The following is a 27775-nucleotide window of genomic DNA, read 5'->3' as shown; positions in this document are numbered from 1 at the left end:
TTAGTGCAAGTTCTTTGCCCTAATCAATTATTCATTTGCAAATACTACCAAAAATAAAAAAATTTATTTAATGGAGTGGTTAAATCACGTAATACATCAGGAACTATATTATAGTTCTCTATTCTCATTGTTTATCTCAAATCAGGGTTGAAATTTCTCCTGAATAATTTACACTTCAAGTGGAAATACAGTTTTTACTTAATATACTTAAGTTATAATTAGAAATCAGTTTTATATACAGAAAATTCATAAATATAGAATTTTATTCCCATTTTGTCCTTCAGATATGCAAAAAATCGACTAAAAACTTCCTCTGGGTCTTTGTAATAAACATGTAAATACATATTCACAGTGGGGATGCTTTCTGATAGAAAATAAATGCACAGAAGAAATTTGGTCTTTACCAGAATCCATCATTATGTGTCCATTTCTGAAGATGATGTGATATAATTACATCATGTTCATTCATATTTAAGAGTCTGATACACATAATTCAAACAGAGTAACAGTTTTCTTGTACAAATAATGCTTCATTCTGCATTTCAATTTTCTTTCAAAAGACTCCTTAATCCAACAGCAGGGAGCTTTAAAAGGCTTTGTACAGTTGTGTGCAACTTTCATGCTGATGTGACATTATACACACTGTCACTCAGCCTCCACGGTCCATGCACACAGGCACACCTCACATGATGTAAGTACCATCTTTGCAGTATTTCATAGACTCCATCTGTTTGGTCATAGCCAGAACATCATTAAATCCAGTACTCAGGCCAGACATATGCTGAAAGTACGCCTCCTTTTCCACTTGGATTGTTAAGTTGTTTACTCCAGCATCTTTAAGTATTCCTGTAATCTGTTAAAAAATTCAGAAAATTAAAGAATTTAGAATAATGTAGTTAGTACAGTTTTGTTCTTCAGACAGGGTCTTGAGATGTAGCCCAAGATGGCCTAGAACTCATGGAACTCTGCCTGCTTCTGTGTCCCTGAGTTCTGGGATTAAAGGCGAGCACCACCAGGTCCAGCAAGATCGCTATTTTATGAGTAAATGGCTACTAAGCCCTATAGTGTATAGAATCTTATAAGTGGATTATCACAGACAAAAGTTACCTGCTGCACAATTCTTTGTTCCAGCACATCAGAGGTCACCTGTATATGAATTGTTCCTGCTATAATATTGGCAGAGTGGCGCCAGAAATGAGGGTCTCGGTATGATATTAATCCTTCAATTTTCTGTATCTGTGAAGTAAGTAGAGAGGTGATATAAATGATTTTTATAAAATATATACAGATTATTTGATCTAGGAATCATTATGGTGAGGTCAAAGAAATAAAAAGATACAGTTTATAATACGCTGTCCAAGACATAGAGAACATATTTTGCCTACTCTAAACATTGCCCGGGCATATTTACTTAACTATAGCTTCCTTTACACTGATAATGTGCACGTACACACGCATACAGTCACAGAGATAACAAATTTAAAAGACAGCCTAGTTTTCAAGACAGAGGGTTGGCTAAATTGTCAACTACAGAAAACTGGCTAAATAAATGTAATATTGCACTGCCATTAATATATACATTTCTTCAATATGGTATTAAATGGAGAAAGCTAAAGTATTTATTTTTGTTTTTCTTTTATGTATATGGGTGTTCTGTCTACATGTGTACGCACACTATGTGTGTGCATGGTGTTCAGAGGCCAGAAGAGGGTGTTGGATCCACTGGGAGCAGTCATGTGGATGCTGGGAACTGACGCTGGGTCCTTTGGAAGATAAGCCAGTGCTCTAACCTGCTGAGCCACTGCCAGCCCTCAAGTATTTTATGTAGTGAAACAACTTACAAAGTGCTGTCAAATTTCATCTCATTTTTCTTTATATTTTGCTGTACTTCAAACTTCTCTGTAGTGGGCATATGTGTTGTTGTTATTTATAAAGATACAGTTTTTATGTGTATGAATGTTTTGCTTTCATGTATGTAAATACACTCTGTGTGCAGTGCTCATGAAGGTCACTGGATCCCCTGGATTTACAGACAATCAAGATGCCATGTGTGTGCGGGGAACTGAACCTGGGTCTTCTGTAGGAGCAACAAGTGCTCTTAACTGTTGGAACATGGTCAGTGAATGGAGCTGTGTGAGGGGAATTCTGAGCATTTGTGGATAAACTCCAAGAAACCCAGAGTCTTGTGAGCTCAATTTCTTTGAAAACACGAACTGTTCTTGGAATGCTTCTGTGCACCTCCCATGGGACCCGTGAGTGTTCTTCAGAGCACTCTTACACCTGGCTACTGTTATTTATCCATACACCTCTGCAAAAGCCCATGTTGTTGCCACATTCGGCTTGTCCTTGTGACTGGGACATTTTGCTCACGTGACTCTAACTCTCAGAGTGTAAACTGAGGCTCTGAATAAAGCTGCTATGTCATGAGACTGTCAGGCCACCTCATCTTTAGGCTCCGCCCTCCCAGGTTCACACTGCTAGCTGCCAACTAGAGAGGTAAACTGCAATTTATCCTTATGAGATATTTTTTAAAATAAAAAATACTTTTTAGAACTGAGGATGTCGTTAGTTGATGGAGGGCTTGCCTAACAGGTACAAAGCCCTGGGTTCAGTCCCTCATACTGGAAAAAAAATAGATGGTGGTGGAACATGCCTGTATTCCTAGCACTTGGGAAGCAGGCAACATGTGGAATTGAAGTCCAGACTGGGCTACACAAGACCCTATCTCAAAAAATAAGCCAGCAATAAAATCTTTTAAAAGAAGTATGATATAGTATTCATTGATTATGAGAATGTGAGAAAACTTAAGTAACTCATTAAAATGAAAACTGTAATACTAGCACTGGTGAGCCTGAGGAAGAACTGCTGCAAATGAGGCCACCCTAGGTTACTCAGTGAGTACCAGGCCAACCAGAGGTATGTAGCAAGACCCTATCTCAAAAAGTGTAAGTACATACTATCAGTTTGTGAGCTAATTTTATAACTTTATAATCACAAAACAGGCTTCCACTAATTACTCAGTTAATTCTGTAAGTTTATTTTCTTATTTATTCTCAAGTGCCTTTTTTTAAAAAATGATTTTTATTTTATGTGCATTGGTGTTTTGTCTGCATGTATGTCTGTGTGAGGGTGTTGGATCCCTTAGAACTGGAGTTAATAGTGCTCTTAACCGCTGAGCAATCTCTCCAGCCCCTTAAGCACTTTTTCAAATAAGTTTTTTATGTGCACACGTGTGTGTATGTGTATCTGTCTGTCTGTGGAGGTTAGTGAGGTTTTCCTTAAAAATACCATCTATCTTCATCTTGCCAGGCGGTGGTGGCACACACCTTTAATCCCAGCACTTGGGAGGCAGAGGCAGGCGGATCTCTGTGAGTTCTAGGTCAGCCTGCTCTACAGAACTAGTTCCAGGACAGGAACCAAAAGCTATGGAGAAACCTCGAAAATCCAAAACAAACAAACAAACAAACAAACCAAAAAAACCCCCCAAAACCAGACATCTCACAAGCCTGGAGCTTATAAATCAGGTGACATTAGATGCCTAGCATCTTGACATGGGTTCTGGGGATTGAACTCAGATCCTCAGGGTTGTACGGTGGGTACTTTATTGACTGAATCATAGCTTCTTGCCTTATTTTAAAATAATACTGAAAAGAGACCAAAAGAAACCAAAAACAAAATTCTAATGACAAAGAACTGAATAGAGATTAGAAAATTAGCATCAGGGCGGGAGAGATGGCTCAGTGGTTAAGAGCACTGGCTGCTCTTCCAGAGGACCCAAGTTCAATTCCCAGCAATCACATGTTGGCTCACAACCATTTGTAATGAGATCTGGTGCCCTCTTCTGACCTGCAGGCAGAACAATGTATACATAATACATTTAAAAAATCTTTTTTTAGCATCTTTGTCATACAGAATCATATACTTATTCAGTTCTTGGTTTGTGTACTGTCTTGTCTTTTTCTCCCTTCCTTCTCCCTCTCCTGCCCATTCACCCCTGTACTCTGTCACTATAACATACATATTCTTAGCTCTTTTTATCTTCAGTCTTACTTAAGTTGCCCAGGTTAGTCTTAAACTTTTGCTCATCTTATCTTACTCTCCAGGGCAACTGAGATTACAGGCTTGAGCCACTAAGGCCAGGTCTACTATTTTATGTTCTTTAAGATAAACTGTATTATATTAATTTATACCTTGCTTATTATTTGTTAAAACAATTACTCAACTTTAAGCGCTATTTTTAAAGGATAAAGTAGTGAGGAAATTACCTTTTCTAAAGCAATATGTAGTTCTTTTTCATATTCAGGTGGTAGTCGCAGAAGTAAGACTTGACAGGCGTCTTTAATCAGTGGGATAACACTGAGAAATATTAACACAGCAATAAAAAGAGAACACAGGGGATCGGCAATAAACCATCCAAACTGCTCTATAAGAACTGTGGAAACAATCACACCAATGCTGCCCAGCGTGTCTGCCAGAACATGGAGAAATACACCTACAAATGAAATGTTAAGGACATGAGCAAGCACAGTTCATCTAACTGGCCTCTTTACAGCACCGCTGACACCTATCAGTGCCAGGCCCCTTGTTAGTGGCTAAGGCACAGTTGCTGTCAAGGAACCCAGAGTATAGACTCTGTAAGGACGCAGCGATAGTGACACAGTATCTGTCTGGGAAGGCTCTACTGCTGAGTGGCTCGGGCCTTTAATCCCAGCACTCAAGAGGAAAACGGAAGGCAGGTCTCAGAGTTCCAGGTCAGTTACACAGTAAGACTCTGCATTCAACACTAGCTCATTTTGTCTTTAAAATTTTGCAATTTTAAAGATTTTGTCTTTAAAAAAGTAATATAACTATCTAAAAGACGGAGTGCTTTTAGTGCCAGGCAGTGGTGGCACATAGCTTCAAGCACAGCACTTGGGCAAAGGCTGGTGGATCTCTAAGTTTGAGGTCAATATGATCCACATAGTGAGTTCTAGAACAGCCAGAGCTACACAGAGAAACCCTGCCTCATTCCCCCCACCCTTACAAAACCCACCGAACAACCAAATACAAAACAAAACCAAGCATTTTTTTATCTTTTCAGAAGGACCTTTTAAAAATAATGTAGTCAAGTTGGTATGTGTAAAAAATCATGTTCTTAAAAGCTATTCCTACAAAAACAAAGTAAAATTAAGTATTCTTTGAAAAAAATGTATTTATTACTACGTATGATAATATATGTGTATGGATGTACATGCCTTGATGCATGTGTGGTGGTTAGATGCAATTTTGTGGAATTGGTTTTCTCCTTCCACCTTTACATGGATTCTAGGATTACATTTTGGCCAACAGGCATCACTGATCAGTAAGAGCCTTTACCCACCAAGTCACAATGTACCAGTTCCCTTAAGCTAAGTTTTTTTATTTTTTAAAAGATAGGGTTTCTCTGTGTAGCTTTGGCTGTCCCAGAACTCACTCTGTAGACCAGACTGGCCTTAAACTCACAGAGATTCACCTGTCTCCGGAGTGCTGGGATTAAAGGTGGGTGCCACCACCATCTAGCTTGAGCTTTGGCATTACCCAAATTACTAACTGGCAGAAACAATTCAATACCAAAAGAGATGAATAAAACCCAGGTCTTTTTATAGTACAAAAAATATTTGTTTTGTCAGTCACAAGTTTATTAATGGTACAGCAATTGATTCAAACATGGACATTTAAGCACAAGTATATTTCCTTTTTTGTTTTATGATGTTAATAATCAAAGGCTGCTATGTGTGGTAGGTATCTCTAGCCCCTTCATTTCCATTTTTTAAGATGACTATTGTGGAGTGAACATTCCCTACCTTTTATGGTATAGTAATCCATCATGTGGCCTACAGGTGTAAGATTTCATAGACTGTGGGTCTTCAGAACTACTCATTAGGAACCCATCTGTCCTTACCTTTCTCCCTGGCTCCCTTTCCATGCTGAGCCTAAGTCTCATCACGTGAAAGCAGACTTCTGAGAAAGCCATCTTTCTGTGACGAGCTTACCTCACTGACATTGTGTCCCCCAGGCTGATCCATGCTGCTGCATTTATAGTCCCTGCTTCCCTCTTCCTTTAGTGTTGGGAGCTTTGGGCACACTAGGCAAGTACTCTTCACTGAGCTATATTCTTAGCATTCTCTTTTAAAAAAAATCCCGAATAGGCGGACAATGAGGGTTGCTGAGAAGCCAAGGACAAGGGGACTGGGTTTTGATCCTACTTCATGTTCTGGCTTTGTGGGAGCCTAGCCAGTTTGGACGTTCACCTTCCTAGACCAGGATGGAGCGGGGAGGACTTTGGACTTTCCACAGGGCAGGGAACCCTGACTGCCCTTCAGACTGGAGAGGGAGGGGGAGAGGAGTGGGGGGAGGGGGAGAGGTGGGGGAGGGAGGGGGGAAAGGGGGGGGGAGAGGAGGGGAGGGGGGAAAAGGGAGACGGGGAGGGAAATGGGAGGCGGGGAGGAGGCGGAAATTTTTTTTTTTAAAAAAAAAAAAAAATCCAAAGAAAGCAAAAGAAAAAAAAATCCCGAATAAACCAGGCTTATGCCTTTAATTCTAGCATTTGGGAAGGAGAGGAAAGCCAGCCTAGTTTACAGAGCGAGTTCCAGGACAGCCAAGGCTACTCAGAGAAACTCTGTCTCCATAAACAAAACAAGCAAACAAAAAACCAAAAAACAATAACAAAATCCTGAGTAATAATTATACCAGAATTTCAGAAGACAGTTCATGATCAGAGTTGTGTGAGAATTCTGAGTGCTTGTGAGAAAACTCCAAGAAAACAAAAGACAAAAGTCTTATGACCTCAGTTTCTTCAAAACACAGAACTGTTTTTGGAAGATGTTTTGTGCTCCTCCCAGGTATAGCAGATGGGGTGAGTTTACTCAGATCACTCAGTATGCTTGCTGTTGTTTAAACTATTCTCTATATGGAAAAACATATTTTTGTCACACATGGCTTGTCCTTGTGATTGTATACAGCTTGAACTCATGAGAACTTTACTCGTGACCTTTCTTAACCCTGCTGCGGGAGCTCCTTCTGCTTCTTCAGCCAAGAGTCGCTGAGATACGCCACTGGGGCGTAGTCTCTCTTTAAAAAGCAGCTCCAGAGACTAGACTCCTTTCCTGGCTGTCGTGTAGGACGGTGTTCTGTAAGTTTTTTCCCCCTCAAATAAATAACCCTTTGAATCCAAACTGGTGTGGGACTGTTTCATGCATTATCCCCCCACGTTGGGCGCCATTCTGTAACATGAGGGCTGGCTTGTTGGGGTTTCTGCCCAGTTCCCACATCCAGCAAGCCCCCAAAGAAAATCACAGAGATCTCCATAAGTTATAAAACTTATTGGCCCATTAGCTCAGGCTTTTTGTTAACTCTTGTAGCTTATATAAACTCATTATTCTTATCTATGTTAGGCACATGGCTCGGTACCTTTTTCAGCGGGGCAGGTCACACCCTGCTTCTTTGGTGATCTGGGCAGGAACGGGGAGAAATGGGCTTCCTCCTTCCCAGCATTTTCCTGTTTTTATCACCCTGCCTCTACTTCCTGTCTGGTTGACCCACCTATACTTCCTGCCTGGCCAATCAGCGTTTATTTAAAATATGATTGACAAAATACAGACAATTCTCCGGCACCAAACCCTCAGAGTACAAATTGTCTAAGGCTCTAAATAAAGACAGCTATTTCATGAGATTTTAGCCTGCTTCATTACTGGCTCCATTTTCCCAGGTCCCCACCATCTCTAGAGTGGTAACACCAGCAGGCCAATATTTAATAAAAACAAGTAAGAACATCAATTCAGGAGATAGGACTTCCTAAGAACTTACCCCTCATGTTAGCATTCATGCCTCCTCCCGTGAAGCCGTGACTGTGACCGTGATCACCGTGTCCATGATTATGGTGAGAATGGCCTTGATCAGATGAGTGGCAGTGTCCATGAGAAGTTCCATGGCCATGGCTATGGGCATGGCTAAAGGCACAGATCCCAATAAGGTTTACAATCAGTCCTCCAATGGAGACTGGCTAGCAGAAAGGAGACAGGCAAAACTTTAATTTGAAACTTAGAAAACAAAGTTGCTATTTAGAAGCTATTACAGGGCTGTATACTTTTCCTACTTATAGCTTAAGAACTTCACAGTAAACGTCACTAAGTTCCCCAAGCAAAAAATTTTGCATCATTTTAACTTTCAAAAATCAGAAAAAACTGGTACACATATTTGAATTTACTCTAATGTGATCAAGAATGGCAAATTCTGGCAGTACGTGGTGGCGCACACTTTTAATCCTAGTACTCAGGAAGCAGAGGTAGGTGGATCTCTGTGAGTTCTAGGTGAGCCAGGGCTACATTGTGAGACCCTGTCTCAAAACAGATGGGCACATCATTGGTTCAACTGTACAAGCAAACCAAAACTCTAAACTGCTTTCAGTGATTTGACAATTAAGTGTCATTTTCCTACTTATAGGTCAGGGGGAGATGGTTCTGCAGTTACCACTGGCTGCTCTTCCAGAGGACCCAGATTTGAGTCCCACCACCTACATGGTAGCTCACAACCATTTACAACTCCAGTTCCAGGGGATCCCACGACCTCTCTAGCCTGTTACATGGTATACAGACATACATGTAGGCATTAAAAAGTTAGTGATACATAACTCAAGGTCTAACAGTACATCTTAAGTTGTGGAGGAATGCAACCCCAAGTCAGAGAGCCTGAGAAACTGCGAGATGAAGAGCGGCCTAACAGAAAGCATCCCAACAGAAGAGACATGCCATCTACAGAAACAATATGCATAAGGATTGGGGTACAGGAAGAACTAAAATTGTTATAATAGTTATGTAATCTATTGGGTAAAATATGTACAATTTTTATTTTTCTGATTTTATCTCTAACATTGTACAAATGCCTTCAGGTATCTAAAAATACAATCTTGAAAGAAAAAATATTTATTAAGTCATAACAAAACCTGTACATTTCATAATACAAGTTAACATTATTAGTCCAAGGTATCTGAGAAAAGGACTGGTTTCTTTTTCTTTTTTTTCTTTTTTTTTTTGGTTTTTCGAGACAGGGTTTCTCTGTGGTTTTGGAGCCTGTCCTGGAACTAGCTCTTGTAGACCAGGCCTCAAACTCACAGAGGCCTGCCTCTGCCTCCCGAGTGCTGGGATTAAAGGTGTGCACCACCACCGCTCAGCTAAGGATTGGTTTCTAAAAGCCTGCAGTAATAATGTAAACACATTATTAGTCTTTGTTTTTGTTGGGGCATATGCCCATCCCCCCCTTTTTTGAGACATGGTTTCTCTGTAGCTTTGGAGCCTGTCCTGGAACTATCTGGTCTTGAACTCAGATCTGCCGGCCTCTGCCTCCTGAGAGCCGGGACTAAAGGCATGTGCCACCACTGCCTGGCTGGGGTGTATGTTTTAAGACCTCAATGTACGCCTGAGGATGATACCAAATCCACCCACATATGCTGCGTTTTGTTCTACACATACATACCTATGATAAAGTATAAGTCAGGTACAGTAAGAGACTAATAACAGAGATAAAACAGAACCATGATAACAATGCAATGTAATAAAACAGAGTCCTCTGGACTATCTCTGAAGTGCTGAGATTAAAGGTATACATCACTATAGCTTGTTTAAAAATGACTTAAAACCAGATTTATTTAAGAAACTTTTCTTTTAATACACTATGGTAAAATTGTTACCAAGACAACGGGAAATGAAACAGTACACGAGGAGACAATGCACCAGAATGGAAGTCGTGTTGACTTAACAAAGTCAGAACTGCCCTAGGTCAGTCGACCCTTGGTGGAAGAGCGTGAACCGAGCAGGAGCTCAAAGAGGAAAGAGAAATACTTACTGTCAACATGTTTGTGTCTAGTTCCGGAGGATCAATCAATCTAGTCACTGATTCCATAAACACAAAAAAAGCTATGACTATCAGGAAAAGTCCATTAATAAACCCAGAGAGAATTTCTATCCGGCCATACCTAAAAACACAGAGTACTTTTTAGAAAGGAAAAACAAGTACTTTAAAAATATAAACATTATAAACTTATAATAAGTGAGGAAACAAGTCCAGGCTTTCACACTACTAAGTAAATAATATAAAATTATCAAAATTTAAAAATATTATTTATGGTCAAAAGTCATCCCAAATACATATTTATTGGAATTTTGTATATATACAGCCCCCCCCCTTTTTTTTTGTTTTTTCGAGACAGGGTTTCTCTGTGGCTTTGGAACCTGTCCAGGAACTAGCTCTGTAGACCAGGCTGGTCTCGAACTCCCAGAGATCCGCCTGCCTCTGCCTCCCGAGTGCTGGGATTAAAGGCGTGGGCCACCATCGTCCTGTCTATACAGCCCTTCTTACAGAAAGCCTTGTCTAGTTTTGTAGCAACAAATCATCTCTCTCTAAACTTCTGATGTGTCCCATATCTCTCACGGCACACATTCTGTTCTCTACCAAAACTATTGTGTTTTGGTTCATCCTCTTTTCACTGGGTCTGGAGAGACTGCTCAGAAGTTATGAGCACTTCTTGGTGCTCTTGCAGAGAACCCAAGTTTGAGTCCTTGCAACTACACAGCAGTTGTAACTGTCTAACTCCAGTCCCAAGTCATCTGACCGTCTCTTCTGGCTAGTGTGGGCATTAGGTATGCATATGGTACACACATATAAGCAGCCAACACATACAACACACTCAAACATACACAGACACACACAAACACCTAAAACAAAACACACACACTAGAATTCCAAAATATAAACAATCACTAAGGGGTATGTTTATTTAAATAGGGTTCTTTCTTTTTGGTTTTATGAGACATGGTTTCTCTTTCTAACAGCGTGTACCACTACTGCCTAGCTAGAGTAAGTCTTACTAAAACAACTTGCATGCAAAAGAGATTTGACATTTGTTCAATTATTGTCATAATGGGAGGATATTTTCATATAGTCACTTCAAATTTTAAATACTTTTTAACAAAAAGATGCGAATGGTCATGAATATTTCATGCCCTCAAAGAAACATGATGAACAAAACCACAAATGACTTAGGTGGTATTTCTTCTCTTTGCTTCTAAACAGATGTGTTAGGAAGAATAATACTGAGCTGACTGCCAGTCAGTATTAGTCAATGTGTAGCTCTTATTTCCCATTAACTTGAAATGAAATGAAAGTGAAGATTTGGCATTATCTCTATGGTTTGTGATGTATTTTGTTTCTGAAGATGGAATCTGAACTGTTTTTAAGAAACTGAGTGCCTTGATATCATACCTACCCATAGGAGAAAATCCGGGTTGCTTTCCATCGACTCATCAGGGCAGCAAAGAGTCCCATGACCAAAGCTGAACAATCAAAGAGCATGTGGAATCCATCTGAGATCAGGCCTAGACTATTGGTTAATACGCCATAGAACAGCTCCACAAATGTAAAAAGCTAAAAAGGTTTCAAACATTACAGGAGGAGCATGTTGAGAATAAATTATAGTAAAGAATTATTAACTTTAATCATAAGAATTTAACCTTTAATTACCCAAACTGTCTTTGAAGATGTGTTTCAAACTCTACCTGACACTTAACCTGGAAACTGTATTTCATAAGATCATAAAGAACTAAGCTATCAGACACAACCATTTTATAACTAGAAGGCACTGTTCGATCTGTGTATCTGTGGGCAAGGTTTAAAACGTCAGTATCAGCAGTGTGTACTGACATCCTATTAAAGAGGCAACTCCATCTCTTACAAGCTATGGGAGCAGTAGTTTAAAACAGCATACTAAACCAGAATTCCCACAGTACTGCAAAAATTGTGTGCCTCGTCTGAATAGGTGCCTTGCTACTAATTAGAGAAAAATGTAAATTTTAGCCCATCTTTGTCAGAAACTAAAGTGCTAAAATTACGTATCATGCCAAAATAAAAACATTGTGCTTTAAAATATGACTAATATTTAGAATTCTTACCAGGTTCAAGCACAAAAAGTAGAAGATCTGCCTAGAGTCACTCTCCTCGAGAATCTGTTTTAGTGATTCCTTAATAAACCTAGGTACCGACTGTGAGCTGTGCTGGATAGCATCGCCCATAAAGTGATAGAGGGGTGTTCCTTCAGGAGAATACCCAATGAGGGTGCCTTTCTGTCCTCGTTTGGAGGGAGATGATAGGATGTTGGCCGCTACAAAGAGAAAAGGAGACTATCAGACAAGCTTTGAGCATTTAAGTCACCAACGTGGTCACTGTCAACAAGGGTTAAAATGCAAGTACTGAACCACCTCTATACTGAAGGTTTACACAGCAGAAACCACACAGCAGATTAATGCAAATAAAAGCACAGGCGAATGCTTACACAAAATGAAGAACACGGCGCTCACTACCACTCCTCCAGACAGGACGTGCTCCGTGCCCTCCTGGTGTGCGGCTCTGTTCACAGCCCGGAGTTGGTCTGTTATTGGGTGTGTCCAGAAATTTCCAAAAAGGAGCGCACTAATAAAAACGGGCAAGGATCCATAGCGGGCACACTTGGACACTTCCATTTTGACTGAACAAAGGGAATCCATATAGAAGTCCAGGATTACGACAAAAAAGATAACTGTGGTGAAAGGCATGATGAGAGAAAACCAAGACTCAACCTTACTCTAGAAACAGAAACAGACAACACAAAACACCGTCAGTATTCTACGGGGGTAGAGCAGATTTCACAGAATGTTTGTTGATCATCTATACAGAAACAAATACTCATGACTCAATACGATTCACAGCATGCCAACATGGAAGGGTCACAAAGTATCAGTACATTTCCCTAGTATTCTCCAGAGTACTAACAAAACCCCAAGCTTGTTTAATTTTATAATACTAAGGAGCCAAAATCTTTGAGTTCAAGACTACTAGCTGGATTTTCTTCATCAATTCCTTTGGGCCATAGGAAAGAATGTGAAGTATATGTAAATGTAATAGTATTGACTTACATTTTTATAAACAATTAAAATTAACTCAAAAAAGGGGGAAAAATCAAAGAAAAAATGGGGATAATTTAAATTACTCTCAACCTCAAATTAAAAAATGCTGAACTGAAATTTCTAATGGTAACTATTTGTTAAACAATTACCTCAGTTGTCACAGAAAGAACAATCACCCACGGGCAAAGGAGAAACACAGAAACAAGCTGGGATAAGGCTTGAAGGCGTTTAGCTCCACCAACATCTATAGAGAGCTTTCTAGAAGCCGTATGAAAACCAACTTTACAGCATAAAGCCAGCACCAGCAAGAGCACACCACCCTATAAGTGAAACGAGAAACGTCTCATTAAAACATATATACTATCATATTCAAAATATGTAAAGACTTATACATTTCTTTACAAACGTTTGAGATCACCTCTCCAGTCTTGAGATAAATTAGTTTAAATATATATATTTTTGACAGTATTGATAATGTAGCTGGCCTTAAACTGGAGATCCTCTTACCTCAGTTGCTTCAGTGAAGAGTAAAGACGTATGCCAGGTTTAAACGAAACTTAAAAATTATACTTTCTATGGTGGCATAGGCCTAGAGGTAGAGGTAGGAGGATCAAGAGTTCAAGGTCGTCCTTGGCTACCTATCAAGTTCTAGGAGAGCTGGGCTACCTGAGGCCCTGCCTCCCATGCCCCCCACTCCCCCAGTGACAGTTACAAGAGGAGAAGAGCATACCTTGTGATCCGCCACACCTAAGAAGGCAATCGCTGTATACAGCATGTGAGTTAGAGCGCTGTCATGATGTCCTTCAGCTAAGGAAGCTGTAGTAAAGGAAAACACTTTTCAATCTCAGCTCCCAAAGCTAAAGTTCTGTTCAAAGTTTAATTATTTTGAAGACAAACCAGCCTGGGTATGCCATTTCAACTACCCTTAGTAACATGGTACTTTTGAAAACAATTCAGTTTAATTCTAAAAAAAAAAAAAAAAAATATTACAAATTTACAAAATTTACAAATTGCACAGCCCTGAACCCCTGCCCCACCTCCCAAGAGATGGGCTTATAAGGATGAGCTACCATGCTTGGCTTCTAGGTGTGTGGACTGCCGTATGACTAGGACTGGACTGAGATAGTGACTCCATTTTGATTCTTAGCCTCCAAAAGATGCACAAATAGGCAAGGCATCTTTTTGGTCCACTCCTGTGATGGAAGCAGACCTTAATGCTACATCTTCAGGTCAGTCTGTAAAATCTGTCTTCCACTTGTCTTCTCTACATCGCTGAGCACACAACGCCCAACAAAGAGAGCAGCAGACAGGAGGGTGTGTTGGGAGTGGATGCAGCAGATACAATCTGGAGCCTTTTCTGCCCCATCTCAGTGTGACAGAATAAACTGCTATTAGTTTACTAATAAACCCCAGGGTACCAAGTGTCAGCACTCAGAGGAAAACTGGTACTTTGGTGTATTGCAGAATAGACAAAGGCGTATGGCTGGAAAAGAATAAGGCAGGTTACAGAGTTGAGAGTAGAGAACAGACATATTTGACTTGGAAGATGGGTTCAAGAGTATGGACTGAGCAGGCAAGAGCAATTTGGGGCAAGGCCGTGAAAACCAGGGCAAAGGACTTTAAATGTTTTGTTGTTTTCCAGCAGCAGGACATTCTAAATAATGAGCACTGTAGAAAAATACTGAGGATATTCTAAAATATTCAACTTGGAATAATTTTACTATTTACTTGAACAGTGATTAATGTCAACATGAACCTGGGAAAGTCACTTGTGACCCATGAGTTTAATTTCCTTCTTCTTTTTCCCATTCTGCCGGCTTCTAATTTTCTCCCAAACTTTAATCTAGTGCAAAAGGATACGGTGTTCAGCCATCTTAGCCATGAGGTCATCATTGTCGAAAAGCAATAAACAGATTACAGCAATAATGAAAAATGCAGCCCCCCTTGTCTGAAAGAGAAGAAACAGAAGTTCTATTTTTTTTTTTTTTTTTATTAAAAGGTTAATTATTAGCATGATAACCGCACTAATGCTAGAGGAAAAGGTTTCTGTCCCTTTTACTTTTTGAGACAGGCTCTCGCTACACAGCCCAGGCTGGCCTTGTACTCACAATCCTCCACCAAGCATGGCTTCAGAAGAGTTAAAAATGTATACTGGGCAGTGGTGGCACACCGTCTTTAAACCCAGCACTGTCTTTAAACCCAGCACTGGGGAGGAGACAGGTGGATCTCTGTGAGTTCAAGGCCAGCCTGGTCTACAGAGTGAGTTCCAGGGCAAGCTCCAAAGCAACCCTGTTTTGAAAAACAAGACAAAACAAAAAAGGAACATTTAGTGAAAGTTAACACTTGACATTATCATCTTTACATAGTTTACAGTATAACAAATAATAAAAGCAACAGAAATAAACTGTGCAGAGCATTTTAATGTTAGCACCCTATCTCCTTCAAAATGTTACCAGGCATATTAATATGAACAAACCATTAAGGTTTACAGACTAAGTTTCCTAATTTTTGGTTGAAAAGCCCTCAGTATCTAAGGAACAATGGTTAGTAGAGCTGTTTCACATTCTGCAACATTTAAGAAACAGAACAGTCTAGCTAGTGCTCCCCTAGGGAAGCACTGAACCATGCTGAGAAAATCAAGTCATCCCTAAGAGTGTTAAAGATGCGTATGGTGGATGTGTGTGCTGGCTTTACGCAAGCATAAGGAAGACAGATGAAGACAGTTGGTGATTTCTATCACTCTCTACTTTTTTTTTTTGATTTTCGAGACAGGGTGACAGGGTTTCTCCGTAGCTTTTTGGTTCCTGTTCTGGAACTAGCTCTTGTAGACCAGGCTGGCCTTGAACTCACAGAGATCCACCTGCCTCTGCCTCCCGAGTGCTGGGATTAAAGGTGTGCGCCACCACCGCCCAGCCGCTCTCTAATTTTTTAAGATTAGTTTTTTATTTAAGCTATGTGTATGTGTGTGGGAATTGTGCACATGAAAGTGGGTGTCGTCAGAGAACAAAAGAGGGTGTCAGATCCCTACGAGTTGGAGTTACAAGCAGTTGTAAGCCACCCAGAGGGGTTGCTGGAAATCCACACTCCAATCCTCTTACCTCTCTACCCTATTTTTTGAGATAGGGTTTTTCAATGAATCTGAAATTGAAATTGGCTACTCTGACTAGGCGGGCCAGCTTGCCTGCCCCAGGACCTACCTGTCTCTACCACACAACAATGGGGTTACAGGCATAAAGAGCAAGGCCTGGGGCCTGGTCTTTACACGGGTGCTGGGGACTTGGATTCAGGTCCTTGCTCTCACAGCCATATACCCAGTGCCCTTATAAACCTTGTTTAAGAGACAGGGTTTCTCTGTGTAGCCCTGGTTGTTCTCCAACTCAGAGACCTGCCTGCCTCTGCCTCCTGAGTGCTGGGACTAAAGGCATGTGCCGCCGCCACCACCCAGCTTCCTGATAAACTTTTAAAGTCTGTGTTGTCACTGACAGGGAAAGAATCTGGATAAAAGAAAGTTACAGAGAAAATGTATAAGCCTAGTTTATATAAGCATTTCAGAAAGTTATATATAAAAACTTCATATTCTTACTACAATTTGTTATCTGTAAACTCACAAGTATTTTATGCAATATTTATACTTACATGTATTATTTCACACATTTACATAAGAATATCATGTACACTTAGCAATGGAACTATAAAACTTCCAGTAAATAAAAATTTAAATGAAAACAAGACATTCCGGGTGGTAGTGGCACATGCCTTTAATCCCAGCACTCAGGAGGCAGAGGCAGGTGGATCTCTGTTTGAGGCCAACTCTGATATACAAGAGCTAGTTACAGAACAGGCTCCAAAGCTATAGAGGAAACCCTGTCTCCAAAAAAACAAAACAAAACAAAACAAAAAGTGTCTGACATTTGGCCTGGCGGTGGTGGTGTACACCTTTAATCCCAGCACTTGGGAGACAGAGGCAGGTGAATCCCAGTGAGTTTCAGGCCAGCCTGGTCTACAAGAGCTAGTTCCAGGACAGCCAGGACTGTTACACGGGAAAACCCTGTCTTGAAAAACACAACAAAAAACAAAACAAAACAAAAAAAAAAAAAAAAAAAAGAAAGAAAGAAAGAAAGAAAGAAAAAGAAAAGAAGAATTCGTCTGTTCAATAAATTCTTAGTGTGGTGAGAATTATGGCCAAAGGCAGCATAGAAAAAAAAATCTACACAATTAAAATGTTCCTTTCTCTTAATCCCCATTTCCTTTCATTTTTCCTTTCCCTGGTCTCTGCTGCCCCATCTTTTTGTTTTTAAAGGTAGAGATTCACTATGTAGTACAGGCTAGCCTCAAACTCTCTTATCTGTTAAAAATTAGATTTATTTATTGTGTGTGGTAGGGGAGGGGATGCAACTGCTATGGAATCAGATGCCAGTTTCCAGGACAAGGCACCATGAGTAGGAATATTTTAATTTGGTAAAATGGAGATAGTGTAGTGCCAGCTCTAACATTTGGACGGTAGACTAGACTGACAACTCATTTTCCAAAAGACAGTAATACTTAAATTATTTCTGTTCAACAGGGATGGCAAGTTGGTGAGTCTCTGGGTAACTGTTCAGCAGACTAAATAAACACAGCAAGCTTACAGGCTTTTCCTATGAACGTGAAGAATAAGGCAGAGGGCTCCAGGTGGCACGTGAAGGCGATCTTCGCAGGTGATTGATATGGCAGTTCTCTACTGTGGTTAGATAGGTGTTTACACAATCTACAAATCCATGTGTAACACTGCTAAAACCCGCATAAAGGATTAAAGCATGGATTATACTGTCATCAACCTCTAGGTCTCCTTTGGGAAAAACTGACTAGAAAGCACATCTCTGCACTGTTTCCACAACTTCCCATGAAACTATAATCCTATCAAAATGAAACCAGAAAAATGTTTAGCTAGTATTAAGTCTCTTCATTATTATAAATGGTAAAAGATATGGGTTGTTTTTGCTATGAACAATGTGTTTAACGATGGAAAACCTACCTTTGCTGGTCCTCCTCCAGAGCTAGTGAACAGCACACTGAGCAGCGAGACAACGACAATATCACTGTGTTCAAACAGCAGCAAAGTCCTACGAAAACACAACACTGCTCAGGAATCATCTGACCTTTTTCAGGAAGTATGAACTCAGTCAGAGTAAGAAAAGAAAATCCCTTTGGTTTCACAAAACATGAGAAAGATAAATATGGACAATTCTTTTGGAAAATATTTTGGTATTAACTGTCTTAGAAAGACAATAATATTCATGATCCCCAAGACCCACTTGGTAGAAGGAGCGACTGCCAGTCCTCTGACCTCTACATACATGCACATGCAAATACTAAAAGATACAGAACAAAATCAAGATTCAAATGAATAAATGTAAACAAATAGCGAAAATACATGTTTTTATTTACCTTAGTGGTCCACAAAGAGTAAGGCCAAAAAACCACAAAAGTGATATGATACATCCAGCAACTGCATGTTTAAATATTTTGATCCACTATAAATAGAAAAAAAATTAAAAACTTCAGTCATATCCATTTGCTAGTAAATATTCCATGCTTAAATAACACCTACAGAAGGCAGCACATGGTAGAGCATGTCTTTGATTTCTGAATCCAGGAGATAGGGCAGGCAGACCTTCAATTTCAGGCCAACCTGGTCTACATAATAAATTCCAAGTTGCTCAGGCTAACAGTGAGACCCCGTTATGCCCAAATCCTCTTATTAGCTAGCTTTACTTCCACTGTTTATACTCTCATCCGTTGCTAGGTTTTTTCTTTTCTTTCTCTCTCTTTCTCTTTTTTTTTTTTTTTGAGAGTCTTACTATGTTGTTTGGACTGGCCTCAAACTCATAGAGGTCCATCAGTCTCCATTTCCTGAGTGCTGGGATTAAAGAGGTGCACCACTACACCTACCTTTTAGGTCTTAAATCTTTTTTTCCTACACAGCACAATTTTCTATTTTTTTCCACTAGTTTTCTAGGAATAAGAGGTTTTTTTTTTTTTTTTTTAAATCTCTATGAGGATTCTTTTGGAGAAAAGGTCTCACTACCGCAGCTCAGGCTGGCCTTGAACTCATATTAATCTTCCTTTCTGATGTCATGGGTATCATGAGTACATGTGTTTACGACCATGTTTGGCTTTCCATGAGGAATTTTTATGCTATAGCTATCTGAAAATGGAGAAAGAAACTTAGATGAAGTTAAAAAGATTAACTGTATTTTTAAAATGTCTTGCTTTCTGGGGGCAAAGGCTCAGAGGTTAAGAGCACATGCTGTTGTTCTTTCAGAGTTCTGCGTTCAATTCCCAACAACCACAGGATGGCTCTCAACCATCTGTAATAAGATCTGGTGCCCTCTTCTGGCCTTCAGGGACACATGCAAGCAGAAATGCTGCATACATAAACAAATCTTAAATAGAAGAACTTCAATTTGCCATGCTGATAATATGGTAGAGGACCATAATTGTGACATGAAAGAGACAGGGAGTCACTTTGTGAGAGGCTAAGCTCAATGAGGAACTTTTCTGTCATGAAGCCGCCTGAGGGGAATTACCATGATGACCAGGGCGATACACTGCATATGTACTGCACACTCACATGTGAGGTATAATTAAGAAATAAACCCATGGATAAAATAATTTATTTCTCACAAATACACAAAATAATACTGTTATCTTTATAAGTAAGCAAAATTAAGAATAAAGAAATCATGTAAGTAGTACAAGACATGAATATAGCTGATTTTAGGGGCCAACTTCTACCCCCTGCACATAATCTATTTCCCAGCGACACTCCAGCCTCTGGGGCATGACTCCATGTCTGATCTGTGTATCTTTCTGAGTAAGGAGACTGTGTTAAAGACACCCCTTTAAAATTTGTTACCCTTTTCTACATTACATTAAGATTTTATAGTTCATTGTTGGAGCCTCAATTTTGAAAAGGCAAGTCAGGGGAGAGTTAACTCTAGGACTGGGGATGTAGCTAGACGCGTGAGTCCCAGGATCAGCTCCATGTAAACTGGGAGTGGTGGTGGAAGCCTGCAATAGCAGCACTAGGGAAGCAGAGGCAAGGTGGTCGTCATTGGCCACATAACAAGATTGAGGCCAGAACGGGCTATAGGAGATCTTGTCTCAACAAACACAGAAGCAACAACAAAGGCAAACTGTAGAAACGGCGCTTTATTCCGGACTACTGAAAGGGAAGCTGAAGGACCAAATGTCCTGTCGACATCTCACCTGATGCTTTGTGATAGTTTTCCCAGAAGAAAACGGTTTTTGAAACAAAACCATAAAAAACGCAGTCCTATAAACATTGAAAGAATAATATATTAACATTACATTAAATATTAGGTGTAGTTTAACCAATACACTGGAACTAGAAACATGCTATCCTCCAGAGCAGAGCTTTTTACACTCTTTCTTTCTATGGCCCCTTCCCATCTGATATATTTTTATGCTACTGTGATATATAGGTATGTAAAATATATACATAAATCAAACATTTACTGCTAACAAATCATAGCAAAATTTTATCTTTAAAATATATCTCTTTTTTTTGTTTGTTTTTTGAGACAGGGTTTCCCTGTAGCTTTGGAGCCTGTCCTGGAACTAGCTCTTGTCTCTTGTAGACCTGGCTGGCCTCAAACTCACAGAGATCCGCCTGCCTCTGCCTCCCCAGTGCTGGGATTAAAGGCCTGCTTTAAAATATCTTAAATGCTTTGGTGTATACAGTTTTACTATTAGAGGTGAAAGCAAATTTGCATCCTAATGAGATGGATGTATGTACAATCCTTAGATACATTAATGTGATATGAACATGCTGAAGAATGACACTAGGAAATATTAAATCTTTGTTTTCTGTAATTAAACCATTATGTTTCTCTAAGACTAGAAAATTTTATATATAATGTAAAAATACTAATTCAAAACCTAAGAGTCTTGAGTGTTAGTCAAGATGAGCCAGAAGTATTCTTTGGAACTGTATGGCAAGATGACATGTACAGTGCAAAGCATTCATGCTGTGTGCAGAAACAAGACTGCAGCTACAGCTAATTCGTGCTACAGAAACACCGTAGAGTCATTATGCTTTCGATTTTGAATTAAGTTTTTGTTGCCAAATTTTTCATGACTATTGCATTTAAAGAAACCTTGCTCTAGGCTGGGTGTACACACCTTTAATCCTAGCACTAATCTAGGAGGCATAGGCAGGCAGATCTGAGTTCAAGGTCAGCCTGATCTACAGAGCAAGTTCAAAGTCAGCCAGGGGTACACAGAATCCCTGCCTCTGTCACAAAAGTGTAGTAGCCACTGCCTTTATAGTGATGAGGCTTTTATGGCAAAAATCAGGAGCTTCTCTGGTAACTGTCTTCAGAACACAGAAGTAATAAAGAGTGTCAGGACTCATTATTGTATTGTATTGTAGAGAAGTATCTCATGATGCAGTCCAGGCAGATCTTGAACTTGTGATTCTCTAGCCTGGGTCTTCTAAGTGGTGGAATTACTGGTATGAGCCACTATGCTTAGCTCTTAATACTTTCAACACCTTAACAAAGCAGAGAGCAACTCATTTTCTCTTATATTTAGTAGTGATAAATCCTGAACAGTAACATGTAGCTATCTTCTTACTATGTTATATCAAAACGGTCAATTCTTCCAGTCAAGAATTTCTTTCTTAACTCACCAAATTATACCCTCAAGCGTCTTTGATAAACTTTTATTAACACACAGGAGGATTACTATTAATCTCAAGATCCAAAAATCAGTATTTAGGAAGAACACTATATACAAACTATACACAAGGACCCTGTCCTTTGATGGGTTGTGTAGGGAACACGGCACAGCATGATTTAACTAGCAAACATGGAATGTCTGTGCTAAGACAAACCCCAGGTAACATTTTTATGACCGCCTCGAGACTGAGCTACATCAGGGTCAGTCTATAAATCCCTAGGGAAGTACAAAGCCAAAACTATTAAAGATGAACTTTATTTTCAGGTATGTGGACATGTTTGTCCGCATATGTGTGTACTGGTGCCCACAGCGCCACAGAGTGTCAGATCTGGTGTTGACATCATAGGCATCATTGTGAGCCACATGAGTAGACGCTGGGAACTTACTTTAGGTCCTCTGCAAGAGCAGCAACTGCTCTTAACCACGGAAGAAACTTTCAAAATTATTTTTTTTATTAAAAAAAGACATAGTTTTACACTTGTTCTCATGAGGGTAAGGGGAGCCTTCCACCTATCCCCATGAGATTAAATGATACAAGATAATACAAAAGACTGGTTCCTAAGATAGATAAGAACCAAAGCATCTATTACGATAGGTATTAAAAAATCTTAGCAGCACAAACTAACTAAAACCCAGCGTTTGGCAAGTCGTAAGAATTTAACCATCTCCTTTTAATTTATTTTGAGACAGTCTCACTGTGTAAACTGGGGCGGGCCTCCAATTCATGATCCTCTTGACTCAACTTCCCTAGTGCTGGGATTACAGACTGCTACACTTAGCTAAAATAACCCTTTTCTGATATGTCTCTGGACTTCTACCCTTATATAAGCTTCTATTTAAAGAAAAAAATATCAAATAGTTGTCAGAAGGAATAAACTTCACAGGATAGGTAGGTAAGATTTCTTAAAGATACAGAGAAATAAGAATCATTAAGGCTCTCTCTATACTCACCCCAGTTTTAATATAAAAATAAACTGCACAATGTGAACTGCTTTTAGGAGATCATATGACTCAAAAAGTCCCACAGCCTTCAAACATTTGGTTAAACACAGTAACACAATGTATTTTGTTAATCTGAAAAATAAAAACAGAAACAATTTTAATATAATTAAAATCATTAGGATTGCTGTAATCTTGTTTACAAGTACAAGGAGGTCATTAAAAATCATGGAAATACACATGAACACACAAAAACCAACAATAAAAACCTTCCCCCAAATAACTCACCATCCACACAACTATGTTTATGTTTTGGCACATATATTCTTGGTTTATATTCAATGCACTTTAACATGATATGTAAAGCAACACTTAGGCAGGCATGGTAGGACATGCTGGTAATCCCAGTTATTTGGGAAGAAGGGTAGAAGGATCTGCCCCCCTTCCTGACCCCAAAGGGTCTCACTATGTAGCCCTGGCGGGCCTGGAACTCACTACATAGACGAAGCTGTCCTTGAACTCACAGATCCCTGTCTGGGAAGAAAGTGTGTTTAAAATCAGCACAGTCAACTTAGTGAGACCTGATCTTCAAAAAAAAACAACAACAACAAAAAAATAAGCAAGAGGCTGAGGATGTAGCTCAGTGGTAGAGTGATTGCGTAGATTGTGGGAAGTCATAGGCTCAATTCCCAGTGCTCCCTAACCCCCACAGACAATATATATAGTTTAGCAAAATTCAAGGAGAAATTTGAAATATGCTTTACTTATTGTTAGTCAAAAATGAGACTCACAGCCGGGGGTGGTGGTGCACGCCTTTTAATTCCAGCACTCTTGCCTATTATATCACACCTAACTTACCTAAAACTTAACCCCAAAATATATAAAAATAATTTAAAAAATTTAGCTAAAGATGTTGCATCCATTTTATATGTCTGATTATGAAAGTTAATACACTATAAACAATAGTAACGAATTTGTCTCAGGGGGTATCACTGTGGGCTTTTTTTTTAAATTTTCGAGACAGGGACAGGGTTTCTCTGTGTAGCTTTGGTGCCTGTCCGGAACTCGCTCTGTAGATCAGGCTGGCCTCAAACTCAGAGATCTGCTTGCCTCTGTCTCCTGAGTGTTGGGATTAAAGATGTGCGCCACCACCGCCTGACCCCTCTGGTTTCTTTTGTGAGAGAATCCCTATTTGTTTAAGCCTTTCCAGTTTCAAGCTTCAACGTAATAACCAAGACACTCAATCCAGGCTAGCACTCTGCCATCAAGGAGTTCCAGGTCTCCAGGAGAGAACAGGGAAATAGACCCGGGTATGTTTACAGAAGAGTCTACCTACCTGGAGAGAACTGAAAGGTCTCTCGGCAGCATTTGAGATCTATTTGTACTAAAGACCATGCAGGGATTAAGAAGAGGGAAGGGAAGGCTATGTCAGAGCACAGCACATGTGCAAACATGAGCACTGAAGAAGGCCTCGAAGATCCTACTGCTTTCAAGTTTAGCACAATCTAGTGATTTAGTTCAGCAATAGTTACATAAGACTGAAATCAAGGAAAAGGCAAATTATATTTAACATACTTATTTCACAAAGATTATAGATTTATTCATGACTTCTGTATAAATACTAAAAATTTCAAAAATTGGTGCCTGAATGACAAAGATCACGTAAAACACTCATTGATAATATGCTAGTCAGAGTAAGCAAACTATTTTCATACACACACGCACGCACAGCACCCTAGAGGTCACAATGTTAACTCCCGAACAGCCGATTATTGAAAGGCTTTAAATCATTTCTAACTTTCTCCTCACAGATAACCAATTTAGGTATAGCTTCACAAACCTCTTCCTTTTCATCTATGTGTATAAACATATTATTCTATGCACATTTGCAACCATACACATTCTGACACTGGACTCTTTCATGCAATACATATACTCTGCTATAATTATCAAATTAGGAAGATTATTTTGACATTTTAAACATTGCATTCTTTGACTTATTTCCTCTCTCTTACACTTGTGTAGGCATGTGTGCACATGCAGCAGGCACTGTCACACGGAGGTCAGAGAACTAGTAGGAGTTGGTTCTCCTCTTCTAAGTGCAGGTCCAAGGGGCCAAACTCAGGTCATCAGCCTTGGCAGCAAGCCATCCTGCTGGCTCTGGCATTCTTTGACTTTGAAAGTTCTAGTTAATACATCTTCCTGCTAGACATCTCTGAAACACTGGCTAAGGCTAAGTAACCACATACAAACATGTTGTTCATGTTAAGCAGGGAAATGACTAGAGAAGGGGAGGCTCTTATAAAGGCCACTGGACCTCAGGGCAACGCAGAGCATTCAGCCCAGCTCCCAACTTAGAAACCATAATTTGTTATTAAGTGATCTCATAAAAAAAGTAACTGTCTCCTCTGTGGTTAGATAGTCCTTCAGTCCTCTAAACTTGCAATCATTAAAATCTGGATATGGGTTTATAACTCCAAGAACTTCGCTCGCCACTGTCACTCACAGTTCTCTAGATATTACAACAGAGGAGGGGGTATAAAGGGGTAGGAGCGGGACATACCCAGCAAACATTTACATGTATAAAAACTAAAAAAAGTAAATTAAGCCGGGTGGTGGTGGTACACTCTTTTAATTCCAGCACTTGGGAGGCACAGGCAGAAGCATCTCTGTGAGTTTAAGGACAGCCTGGTCTACAGAGTGAGTTCCAGGACAGCTAAGGCTACACAGTGAAACCCTGTCCGGAGAAACCAAAAATAAATAAATAAATGCCAAGCGCCTGGGAAGATAGTTCAGTGGGTAAGAGCACTTGCTGTTTAAGCATGAGGGCCTTGATGTTTGAATCCCCAGCACCCACGTAAAAGCCAGGGTGCTAACCAATCCCTGCACTGAAGAGACAGGAGGCTGGATGAGGCTTGATGGCTGCCAGGCTAGCTCCAGGTCAAGGGAGAGACCTAGTCACAGGGGAAGAAGGTAGTGACAGAGCAGGACACCTGAGTACATAAAACACACATATATACAAATAAAGCAGTATGTTGACCAGACACAGTGGTCTAGGCTTGTAATCCTAGCACTTACAAGGCTGAAGGAGCAGCCGGTCTGACCACCACAGTATGACATCTCATCTCAAAAAGAAATAGGATACATAATAATAAAAATACCAGTCCACCTCATGGAATACATACTCAAGTACCCACATGTGTGAGCAGAAGGCGTACACAATACACGAGTTCTGAAACAGGGACTCCGGGTCATTCATTAGTTGTGTGACCTTAGGCAGCTCAGTTTCCTGACCTATCAAACAAGGACACTAACTACTTCTTAAGTTTGTAGGGCTGCTGTCAAGATTAAAGGGAGGTGTAGACTAAGAGTCTGTGGGGCCCAGGAGGTGCTCGGCAAAAACGCTGGCTGTCCTGACCACCAAAGACTTAATGAAGCCGAAGCAGAAACCTTTATTTAAGACATATGTGAACCCAGGCATGAAAACATGCACAATGAGAGGATCCGATAATTTTTGTTGCAGTTAATAACCAGCACTTGACCATACAGAAAACCCTGGCAACCTGAAAACTCAACCAGTCCTGAGTCAAAATTTAGATTCTGCAATCAACTACGAAAGAAGTGCAACTCTGCTAGGCTAGTAATGCCACAGGTAAGCCGGCCAAGGACCGACACTTCCCATACTGGTCTAAGACAGGAGGCTCATAAGCACACACTTTTAAACAACTCACACTCTAACACACACACACACACACACAATCCTTGCACTATTTGAGAGTAAATGAGTACAGCACACTTTACTCTGAAATATCTGTACTTCCTAAGACTATGGCAATTTTGAAAAGGCTACGAAACCAGCAGTTTCCAACAGGAATGTAACAATCATCTTATACTTTAGTCTGTCTCCACAGTCCAATTTTGTGAATTGGCCTAGTCTTGTCCCTGTCTGGTATTTCCCCTCTATTACCAATCCATACCAGTAACTCCGTCCGCATTGAGCTCTTATGGGCCACCGATTAACACGTGACATGCTATAAATGAATCGCTCAAAATACACAGAAAGCCAAATGTACGCTACAAACCCCGCAGTTGGTTTAAATTCTACTCAGCATGTGTCCTTTTCACAAACCAAAGTTAGCTGGTAACGCAGTTACTACGTTCCAGGAGCATTATTAAACAATCACTAAATCTCAGAGGGCACACTGCTTAGAATAACCGAATCTCGTTAAAAAAAAAAAAACACCCTAAGGTAATAAATACCAGTTTGAACGAAACTGCTGGGCTCTAGTTTATGTATCTTTAACACTACCTCAGAACTTGGGACAGGCCAGAAAGGACACACACAATTGGCTGGTGCCGCTGTACACTACTCAGGCTTGAGGGAAGGGGAAAGAACTTTCACTTCATCAATTCCTGTACCGTACGAATTTGGGAGAAGGGAGCAGCACGCATTTCGTACTATTAAAATAAGCCCTCCACTCCTCCCCACGAAAACCCGACGACAGGCCGGTCTGGACTTTTGCCGTGCTGAACACCTAAGTTCATCGGCTTGTACTTTGGTTTCTCCGCGCGAGACGGTGACACCTTCCGCATAGGCACTCGGGCAGGCGTGGGAGAGGGGAAAGAGCCCCGCGTTACCGTGGCGGGAAGGGACACCCACGATCGTCTCTCCAGGGGCTGGGAACTGGCAGGCGGCGCGCCCCGAGCCCGGACTCCCGCCCGCTCGCGGATCTCAAGCCACGGACCGCAGGGGCAGCCGGCAGGGGAGCCAGTCCGGCACCGCCGCCCGCAGCGGGTCGTTCCTTACCGGGCACTGGGCACGTCCACCGGCCCGAGGCCGCCGCCGGGCCCGGCCCGCGCGTCCCCGCCGTACTTGTCCTCCATGCCGGCTCAGGAGCCGCCGCTGCCCGCGCTGCGGGCGCTCCTCATGTCTCGCCGCCGCTCCGGAAGCGCGGGCGCAGGCGCGTCACTCCCCCATGTCAGCGGCGCGCCGTTCCCCGCAGTCCCCGCCGCTAGCCTGGGCTCGGCAGGCAGGCACTCGCGCGCTGGGCGGGACTAGGCCGCGGGCCGTTCCGGGAGCGCCGTTCTCCGGAGGCAGGACGGGCACGGGCGCTGCCAGGCCACGTCATCCGGCCCAGCAG

At 40.8% G+C, this 27775-nt stretch overlaps 1 protein-coding gene across 1 annotated transcript; it reads right to left on the bottom strand.

The window, feature by feature from the left end:
* Window positions 1–42: 42 nt before the first annotated feature.
* Slc30a5 (solute carrier family 30 member 5) lies at window positions 43–27775 on the bottom strand. The gene is made up of 16 exons (XM_050160372.1): window positions 27442–27775; window positions 22647–22769; window positions 20202–20268; window positions 18378–18463; window positions 17965–18052; window positions 14811–14898; window positions 13681–13757; window positions 13100–13270; window positions 12341–12629; window positions 11961–12169; window positions 11279–11436; window positions 9859–9988; window positions 7825–8020; window positions 4266–4492; window positions 1108–1236; window positions 43–853 (listed from the first exon to the last, which is right to left on the bottom strand). Exons 1-16 carry the CDS (start codon window positions 27516–27518, stop codon window positions 683–685), a joined length of 2286 nt encoding a protein of 761 aa, XP_050016329.1. The 5' UTR covers window positions 27519–27775; the 3' UTR covers window positions 43–682.

The sequence above is a fragment of the Alexandromys fortis genome, unplaced genomic scaffold, assembly GCF_014885135.2.
Source record: "Alexandromys fortis isolate MF-2015 unplaced genomic scaffold, M_Fortis_MF-2015_v1.1 scaffold_76, whole genome shotgun sequence".
NCBI classification, from domain to species: domain Eukaryota; kingdom Metazoa; phylum Chordata; class Mammalia; order Rodentia; family Cricetidae; genus Alexandromys; species Alexandromys fortis.
Note: the sequence above shows the minus strand (reverse complement) of the source record. Positions and strands in the feature narration are given on the sequence as shown.

Coding starts and splice junctions, on each gene's coding strand:
- Slc30a5 (XM_050160372.1), bottom strand. CDS start 27,518: ATGGAGGACAAGTACGGCGGGGACGCGCGGGCCGGGCCCGGCGGCGGC. Junction 12,170..12,340: donor CGCCGTGTTCTTCATTTTGT/GTAAGCATTCGC, acceptor TTCTCTTTGTAG/CGGCCAACATCCTATCATCT. Junction 4,493..7,824: donor CATGAATGCTAACATGAGGG/GTAAGTTCTTAG, acceptor TTTCATTTGTAG/GTGTATTTCTCCATGTTCTG.